Source organism: Oryzias latipes, chromosome 14, assembly GCF_053564925.1.
Source record: "Oryzias latipes strain Hd-rR chromosome 14, Olatipes_Hd-rR_3.1".
NCBI lineage: Eukaryota > Metazoa > Chordata > Actinopteri > Beloniformes > Adrianichthyidae > Oryzias > Oryzias latipes.
The window spans coordinates 13,882,845-13,892,444 of record NC_136250.1 but is presented as its reverse complement, the minus strand read 5'-3'; the positions used below and the strand labels follow the sequence as shown (position 1 = coordinate 13,892,444).

The following is a 9,600-nucleotide window of genomic DNA, read 5'->3' as shown; positions in this document are numbered from 1 at the left end:
AAGAAAACTGAGTATTTAAACAAAGACCTGTGACATTAGACCAGCAGTTTAAAACTCATGTTATAGGTGAGCTCCTTTATGAATAAGCCAGGAATTACAGTAACTTTTATTATCAAAATTCATGCCAACTTTATGTATTTTAAATCTACTGATAACTGATAACACACAAACAGCTCTGCATCGGTGTAACCTCTGAAATTTAAATTTGACCTTAAAAAATAAACACAAATCTACACGTTTAAATCAGAAGAACTTTTCAAACAAACTCGAAAAGAATTTAAAGACAGCAAACCAACAAGAAAGTGGAAAAAATCGATTAAGGACCAAATTAAACGTAATCCCAACTAAAAACTGTGAGAAACACAAACTGATAAGTGATCCAGTAATGTTTCTGACTGTTTAATCTAAAAGGTTTGACATTTTCTTTGTTTTGCAGGGTAAATTTTTGGTGATGATTCTTAGTTATTTATGTTATCACGAGATTTTGCTTTTGAACTAGATGTTAGAAGCCGATCCAAGAGCTGCTCATTCAAATACCGAAGAAGCTACTCAGATGAGAAAATAACTGAATAAATTCTGGTAACATAGTTAAAAGAAAGGCAGAATTTGATTTAATTAATTAAAAATATTTTGAGTTTGGTTAAAAATGTGATTTTCTAAAAAAATTAAGATCTATGACCAAAGGACTGACACTTGCAGAACTCACCTGTGCAGCCATCTCTTATAGTAGATGGGCAGAACGCCGTCTGGACCTTCCTGCTGAAAGCGGCCGATGAGCGTTTCCAGGCAGTTTACGGTGCGAGCGATTAGTAAGGAGCAGCTGAGAGGCTCCAGGCTGCAGCCGTTCTGTCTGTTGTACTGCTGGATCAGGTCATTGATGCACACCGTCGGGTTGCTGTTGGTTACGTTGATGCCACAGCCTGCAGGACACATTTTCACAGGAGTTTTTGGTTCCATGCATCTGCAGGCTTGTCCAAAGACACATTTTTAAAAAGTTCATCTGGATTTTCTGCTAAAAACGTAGCCACAATTTTGGTTCTATTTGCGTTTACTTAGCATTGTCTTAATGAATTTCAGTTAGGTCCAGAATAAAAAAAATATATATATATATTTAAATAAAACCAATTTAGGTTATAGGTACAACTAACATCAGTGTGGACTCAAATATTAGTTTGAGGATCATCAATTCAAATTTCATTCAAGTACTCATAGCTTTTTCTAGAGCGTTACACTTAAATACAGTAGCAGGAAATGTATTTTTATGGTTAAACTGCTCTGTTCTTTTTTTTTACAAGATAAAATATAATATTTAAATCTATGCTTGCTTCTATTGTACTTCAAGTTGGTGCAAAAGTATTCGTCCGTCTGACTCTTTCAGTGCAGTTAAAGTATTTTAAACTAATCAAATAACCTCACAAAGTCAAGCAAGTTCATTACAAATAGCAGCCAGTCTGGTGTTAAATTCAATTTTGGAGTAAAAAACACTGAAAGTGGTGTATATTAGTAAAGCATACTTTAAACAGCACACTTAGTGCTTTTTCGGTGAGTTTGAATGAATACAAACCCTTATTTGTTTTTATTTAACCTTTATTTATTTAAGAAAGACAGATTAAGAAAAAGATTCTTATTTTCGACTAGGGTCTTGAAAGACCTTTCAAGAAAGGGAAGGAAAAAGAGTTATTGGAAAGAAAAAAATCATCAGCAATAACACAAGAAAGTGTAAAATCAACTGTATTCCAGCAGCATTTTCTCTAAAATTAAGAAATGCAGGGGATTTTTCAGGTATAATGCTGTCCAATTTAATGAAGAGTTACAGGCACAGTGGGGAGCTTTTTTTTGTCATAAATTGAATGTCAGGGTGATAAAGGAGGTCCAATTTCTTGAGTCACTGAATTTTCCCCCCACTCCGTTTTTGTTCTGTTCATGATCTGAAATATTCCAATTTCCATTTCTTCTCTAGTAAACAGATTCTATTAAACCAGACTAGTTATTATTGCTAGAAAAAACACACATTTTAAATGCATAATTTAACCAGCTTTGTTTTCAGCTGAGGCTCATCAGTCTGGTGCTGTGATGACATATTTCTGTGCTGCATCACTTTCGCTGCATACATTTTTCTCCTATAATGCAGCCGCTGGGCTCCGACCTAAAGATGGCTCAGAACGCTGATATTGACCCACTGCAAAGGTCAAGTCACTCCACTGCTCACTGACCTCCAACGCCTTACCCGTCTACATCTTAATCAGATTCAAACCACTAATCCTTGCTCACACACAGACCTGTGGGTTTGCATGTTCATTGTCTTTTTTTATTGCCATTTTTTACCTTAACTAAAGACTTGGTTTCATGCTGACAGATTGTAGCCGAATGCTGTTTTTTGTGCTAAATGTTTACTAAAACTGCACACCTGTACGTTCTCACAAGCAAACACCTTAAACCATTCCAGATGAGCGTTCTCTGCTTTAGTTTTCACTCATCGGTTTTTGTATTTATACTCACATTGCCGTCTTTTTACCTATAACTTGCCATGTAACAGCTGCTCCATAGGTTTCAGAGTAAAACTAACAGCTGCTGTTTCTCCATTGAGATTATTTTGATTGTTTTTGGTTTTTTTCCCCCAAAAAAACAAAACAAAAAACTTATATGATCTAATGATCATATATTTTTTATAAATTGTCATGTTCAAATAAATTGTTGGAAAACACATTTATACAGTGCCAAGCAAAAGGATTCAGCGCCCTTAACTTTTCAACCTTTTGCCACATTTCAGGCTGCAAACATAAAGATATAAAACTGTAATTTTTTGCACTGTGCAAGCGATAATATTGAAATGGAAGGAGTATCAGACCACTGCAAATCTACAAAGACCCGGCCGTCCGTCTAAACTTTCAGCTTAAATGAACTGCAGAGATATACAGCTTAGGTGGGAGAGTCTTTCCATAGGACAACAATCAGTCGTATATACTGCACAAATCTGGCATTTATGGAAGAGTGGCAAGAAGATATCCATAAAAACTGTTGCTTAACGTTTGCCACAAGCCACCTGGGAGACACACCAAACATGTGGAAGAAGGTGCTCTGGTCACATGAAACCAAAATCAAACTTTTTGGCAACAATGCAAAACGTTATGTTTGACGTGAAAGCAACACAGCTCATCACCCTGAACACACCATCCCCATTGTCAAACATGGTGGTGGCAGCATCATGGCTTGGGCCTGCTTTTCTTCAGCAGGGACAGGGAGGATGGTTAGAATTGATGGATGGAGCCAAATACAGGAGCATTCTGGAAGTCATACATGTGGGAGAAGAGAATTGTTACCTATGAGGACATAAAAAGTTGATCCCAGAACAGTGGAAGTCACCAGAACCCCACCGAGTTTCAGCAAGTTACTGTAATAGATGTCGTTGGGCCACTTCACTCTCAAGTCTATGTCCTGTTGAGGAGAAAATTCAAGAAAAACAAAGTGAAAGAGTCCGTTTGAGTGAATGTGTTCAGTCAAAAGAGCTAAAAATTAATAGCTTCCTTTTGGAATTTTTGAGTATATTAGTGATCCATCTAGTTTGAAGATAATAAATGTATTGATTTCATACCTGGAGTCTAAAACCTTTTGCTGTTAAACCAATTATGTTCAATGAGATAAAAAATAACATCGGATCCATTGCACAGTTGGAGTCACCCCCTCATTTGTTTTTTAGCTGAATCTATGAAGAAAATCCTGATCGGGACTGAAGGCCGTAAAGCGGAACATGGGAAACTATCTGCTTAATCGTTAAGGTTTCAGTTGTTTACCCAAAGATTGAAGGGTGCATTATTTACCAAATTTGACCAATGCAATTGACTTTACCCCCCCCCCCCCCATCTCAAGGTGAATGGACTAGTGTCTAGCTTTTGTTGGGAAACCAAAGGACATGTGAAGAAATACTTGCTCGTGTTTCCAGGCATTTGTTTGTATCTAAACAGTATAAAACAAAACATCATCTGCATAAAACAGTGTTTGAGTTTTAACCTGGTATCCAGGAAGAGTGCAAACAGCCTCCACCACAGCTAAAGCAGCCAGATGCTGCAGGAAGGGAATTCTCTGTCCCAGTTTGGAGCTCAACTCCACTTGGACCTGAAGCGTGAACATGGCGCAACCCAGAGGGCTGAGCCAGGCGTTCCCTCCCCGACCTGCAAACAGAGAAGCAGAAAGGCCTACATTAAGACAACAAAAAAAAGCTGCTTCTTTCATTTTGACTAATAAAAAAAAGTAACCAAGAAATTAACAGAATATGCAGTCCATAAATCAATCATATCTGTTTTTCTAATCTCTCCTGAGATTTCAGGGTAAAACGATGCAGTGACCTTTCATCTCAAATTAATGAGTAAATTACATGGCAGTCAATCAGAATCCGATCCAAAACCAAATGAGGAAATATGAAAAGTATCAGTAACTCTGAGAACTTTCAAACAGGTTGGTGAAGTTTTTAGAAACTAGTCATGAATTTTGTCCTGTAAAACATTTGCAGGAGTTTGAAGACCCACTTTGATGACAATGGTGTATTTGGTGTTTTTAACGTGACCATTTTTTTGATGATGGAGGACTTTTATAAAGAAAATTAAGCTCGAAATTGCATTTTTGGGAATTTCTTAAAAGACCACTGGGAACACTGAAAATAGATCAGACTTTCAAGAGAATACTAGAAGATAATAATAAATAAATAACTCAGGTGTGTGGATGAATGTAAGACATGTAAGTAAAAAAAACGAGGCCACAGTTAGGCCCAGGTTCAAGATGGATAAACAATTCCATCCAAGAAGAGTCTTGATTTCAGCTAAAATGTTCAGGTGCAATGAATATGAATTATCGATTGGGACTGGTGGTGGCAGCGTCACGGTGGCCAGGCTGAGGTACTGAACTTTGCTGAGTTGGTAATGACTATAGTTGCTGACCGCGTGACAAAGTACATCCATGTCGAAACCCCGGCAAAAAGCTAAAACCATCTGGTTTCTTGGGGATCTCCGTCAGCTCCATGTGCTTCAGTAAGTCATTGGGACTCATTAGGAAAAGGCAGCAAACTGTCAGTTTTGAGGGTTAGAGGAGGTTTTGAACAGGCTATAAAGAGCACAGGAATCTCTCTATTCCCATTTTTGACTTTTCCCTTTCTATGAAAAATATATTTTGATTTTTCTTTATGAGTTGTAGAAGTCCTAGCAGTCTGACAGCATTATGCTATGGCAGTCGGTTTCTCAATCTTTTGCAATCACACTCGTTCTACAAAGCCACACAAAAATAAAAGTCCTGTTCCGGTTGGAGGCCTGAAGGTTGTTGCAGGCTCAGAGTCTGCAGAAGCACTCACCTCTACCCTGGATCTGACGAGCAGCTATCGCTATTAAACCAACATCCTTTGGAGAGTGTAGAGTCATGCTGAAAGAAGAAACACACAATGAAATTATACATTTATATATAAAATAAAATATTGTAAATTTGCAACAGAGAGGTTTAGATGATAAAGTATTTTAATCTGACAGATCGTTGCTTCAAATCTTTTATTTTCTTAAAATCCAGTGTGGCTTGTGGTCTGAAAACCTTGGTATACATTTTCTGCAAAACAGTTAGTTGGCTTAATAGTCTGCTTTTTTTTAAATTAGTTTTTGTTTCAGTTTGAATAATTAATAAAAATCATAGTTTTTATTGTTCTAAAAATGAAAAGAATACACGTAAATGTACATAAAACATTCATTCATTTAAACAGCACAGATATAAGCACATCAACTCTTCATCTGAATGAACTTTTTAGTGAAAACCATTAACGACAGGAATGAAACTCAGGAAAAAAGAAAAAACAACACGTTTCTGGGACAAAAGCAAAGATGTTTAATTTCACCAAACTCTTTATAGACATTTTACAGGATAATCCAGCAAGTGTGGCTCCATCAAAGCTGAAGAGTGTCTTATTACCAAACAGCAAAAGGAAAATATTTGCACATTCTCTCGCCTTCGAAGCCAATTAAAGCTTATCCAGGGAAGCAAAGCAACCACTGGTTACCCGAAAAAGATGAAGAAAGAGCAGAAGCAGGAGAGCAGAGGCTTTGTGCTTTTGTCATGCAGATGCAGCCTTTGGTGAATCAGCTTGAGCAAACTCACAGTGAAGAGGAATCCATCTCTCATGCTCAAAGTGACAGGCAGATTTTGTGGACTGGTGGTGTCAGGGCAGACAGAGCAGAGCCACATAAATGGGTCGCAGGTTGAGCTTGTTTTATGCATTGAAGCTGTGAGGTCCATGAGGGGATACTCTTATATAAAAGTACCAAACCTTTGGCAAAAATACATGAAACATTGGAGGCAAAGATCTCTTGTTTTGCAGGTCTTTTATAATTGTGTTTTTTCTGATGATGGAGGACATATATTAAGCAAATTGAGTTAAAAATGGCAGTTCTGAATATTTCTTTATTCAAATTGATGTGAATTAGCGGCAGACAAAAAAAAATGGCTTTGGTAAAAGATCGTAATTGCTACGTAGGAAATCCACCCGGCGGGTCACAAGCTCCGTGCTCCGCCGCATTTTAAACAAGCCACTTGTAGACAACCAGATCTTTGTTTTCCTCGTCTGAGCTGGCATCCAAACTGTACGGCTGGATAGTTCCAACATTGCTTTTTTCGCTGATGAGGGGCAGGGAGACCCCCTAAACAGAGATCTCTCAGCTGAGCATGTAAAATGTGTTTTCTACTTATCTCCTGAGAGAATGGAGAGCACTCTGGGGCTATTCGTGTTTTAAGGCTCAGTGTAAGTATCAATCCCCATTTCTGGGATTTGGTATGACTCCAATGTGGATTTGAACCTACAATCTTCCAGTTCCAGTTCCAGACACTCTGCCATCAAGCCACAAATCCACATAATTCATGTCTACAGCAAATGTTTACTTCATCGACAGAGATCCTGCTCCCATCTCTGAGTGATGGCAAATCACCTTATAGGTTTTTGTGAATTTGTGAACCACGTAATCAGAGATGATATAAATAATCATGACAGTAAAATGTTTGCACAAGGAGACAAAGAGATAAGGACACTTTTATAGTGTTATAGAAACGGCCTTGTCACAGTCAATTTAAGACTATTTTCACACTTGGTTAAAGGTGGTGGAATTTTTTTTTTTTTAAGTTACAGTAATCCCTACTTTATCACGGTGGTTACCTTCTAAAAACAACCCAAAATAGGAGAAATCTGCGAAGTAGTATTATAGATGTTTTAAGGCTGAAAGAGCCGATACTACAAACTTTATACACGTTTGTTTTCTTGTTTAAACTCTCAAAGTTCAAATCTTGACAACAACAAAAAAAGGCCAGTATTATAGAATGAAAGCAAAGATCTGATTGCGATCAAAGGTTTATATAGATTTGGAAAACTGAATGCATTCTGCATTAATTGACAATTCAGCCAATCAGGACCTAGAACACATTGCACTGTTTAAAAAAAAGGCATGAAAAATTACACTGAATAAAAAATCCACAAAGCAGCGAGATCAAGAAAGGTGAACCGTTATATATGGCAAAGGAACAATGCACACATTAACTTTAAAACCCATTTCAATAAAAATGGTGTTTTTGGTGTTTTTAACGTGTCCTTGTAGCATTTTTCTCATGGAAAACAAATACAAAAGAATTTAAAGGGGAATTTCTGAGGAACCTGCATTTCTACACAATGATTTCATTTTTTACGCAGCTTCTGCTCCTTCGTTCCATTTTGGGCTTTGATTATTAGAAAAAGTGATGAAAGAATCCTCTTTTTTTTTTTTACCTCCATTCAAGTTTTTGAAAGGATTCGTGCAGAACTGTGATGATCAAGTAAGACGTGATGCAAACGCAGCTCCAACCTGACAGAAGAGACACACTTCGCATACACAAAAGCGAAAATCTGTAGTCAACAGCGCTGCAGGAGATACTGATACATCCCTTTATCCATATATCCATTGGCCAGGGTTTCTCAAATATTTAGAGAACAGCTGCTATTGGTGCATTTAGGAGTACATCCAAGCATCATCTTCAGAAGGCTATGGTATTTAAGATGAGGCTTGGTGAAGGAAGCTTTTGTCAAAGAACAGGAAGGGCCTCTAAAACCTCAAGTAAGAGTCTACTTATAAAAACATAAGGGCATAAAGTCCATTTCTCTGGTGTCTTCACATCACATCAGTTTCAAAAAATGGGGAAAAATACTAATCTATGATGAATTGATTGGAACCATTAGGTTCACTGACACACATTTTTCTGAAAGCCACTTACCCTCCCTCCTAAAACACCCTCTCACTTTCCAGATAAAAAGATTATTTCTGCCATCAATGCTCATCTTTGAAACAGGATTTGCAAAACCTAAACACGTTTGCATTGATCAGCCATCAGCATCGCCGGGCGGATTAATAAGGGAGAAGAAGCTAATCTGGAAATGTGATTAATTGAGGTAAGCCTGTTGAGCAGAAAACAGCTGAAATGATCATTTAAAAAATGGCCTTATTGGAAGTGATCAATGAGACGCAGCTGCTTTAAGAACTGCAGAGCAGCTGAGGCTCACAGGAATAACCTTGCTCTCCTGACTGTTTACCTATGAAAAGAACAAACAAATGTCCCTTTTTCTATTGGGGTTTTCCCCTTAAAATATTGTTTTATTGACAGGAAAAAAATCATTTTATCAATAAATATCAAAAACATCTGACAGTGATTGATTTCTAAATGTTTAATGTTGATGTTCCAGAAAAAGAAGACAGTAAATTAACATTTTTTTCCATATTTTTCCCCTCGATTTAATCTTATTTTTAAATAATTGTGTTTTAAATTAGGAATCTATTTTTCCTCAGTCGTGTTTTACTATTTTGAATCCGAAACAAAGTAATATTTCACAAACTCAGGACTTCAAAAGGGGAAAAAAATGATCATTAATTCAGATATATTTTCTCCCGATTTTGCACTCTGTTGTTTATTAATTAAAAAAAAGATTTCCTCATCTCAGGCTTTACTGCTGAGCATTCAGTCTATTATTTTGAATCAAAGTTAAAAAAACAGTTTAAATTTATTGCACTTAAGATAAGATTCATTCGTGACAATTAAAGAAAACTTGAATACTTTTGATAAGATTAAAAAAGTCAGATATATTTAATAAGCAGAATCTTTTAATTAAATCTGGTGAAATTAGCACAGCTATCATTGACAGTATTTTCCTCCTAAAGATACTTTAAATGTTTAAATGCTTTTTGTAATAAAGGATAAAATGAATCCTTCCATCGAAGAATCCAAAATATAAATTCTGCTTTAATGATTTTATACAGGATATATAAATAAGTGTCGTTTGTCTTCATTTCTGCCTTAAACTTTGTGTTTTGTTTGTTAAATGCTGTCAGGCTCAGGTAAGACTAGATTTTAAGTGCATTTTTGAATTTATCACTCTTAAAATCACTAATAGGGTCTTCAAATCAGCAAAAACTTTCTTTTTATTTCTTCCTTCATCTTTCATCAGTTGGATGAAAGTACAAAATGCCAACAGCACGAGGAAAAGACAAATAAAACAACAATGGAAGGAATTTGAGTGGCTTATTTTTGTTAAATAATTCCCTCAAAATATAATCCTTTTAG

At 36.5% G+C, this 9,600-nt stretch overlaps 1 protein-coding gene across 1 annotated transcript in view; it reads right to left on the bottom strand.

Annotated features, from left to right (window-relative positions):
• hlcs (holocarboxylase synthetase (biotin-(proprionyl-CoA-carboxylase (ATP-hydrolysing)) ligase)) overlaps positions 1 to 9,600 on the bottom strand; it is a 29,387-nt gene that overhangs the window by 1,390 nt on the left and 18,397 nt on the right. The window contains exons 7-10 of the mRNA XM_004076454.5: positions 5,339 to 5,406; positions 4,009 to 4,169; positions 3,321 to 3,435; positions 707 to 920 (exon numbers count right to left, since the gene is read on the bottom strand). Of these exons, the coding sequence (XP_004076502.1) occupies positions 707 to 920; positions 3,321 to 3,435; positions 4,009 to 4,169; positions 5,339 to 5,406 (558 nt within the window). The remainder of the gene's footprint in view (positions 1 to 706; positions 921 to 3,320; positions 3,436 to 4,008; positions 4,170 to 5,338; positions 5,407 to 9,600) is intronic.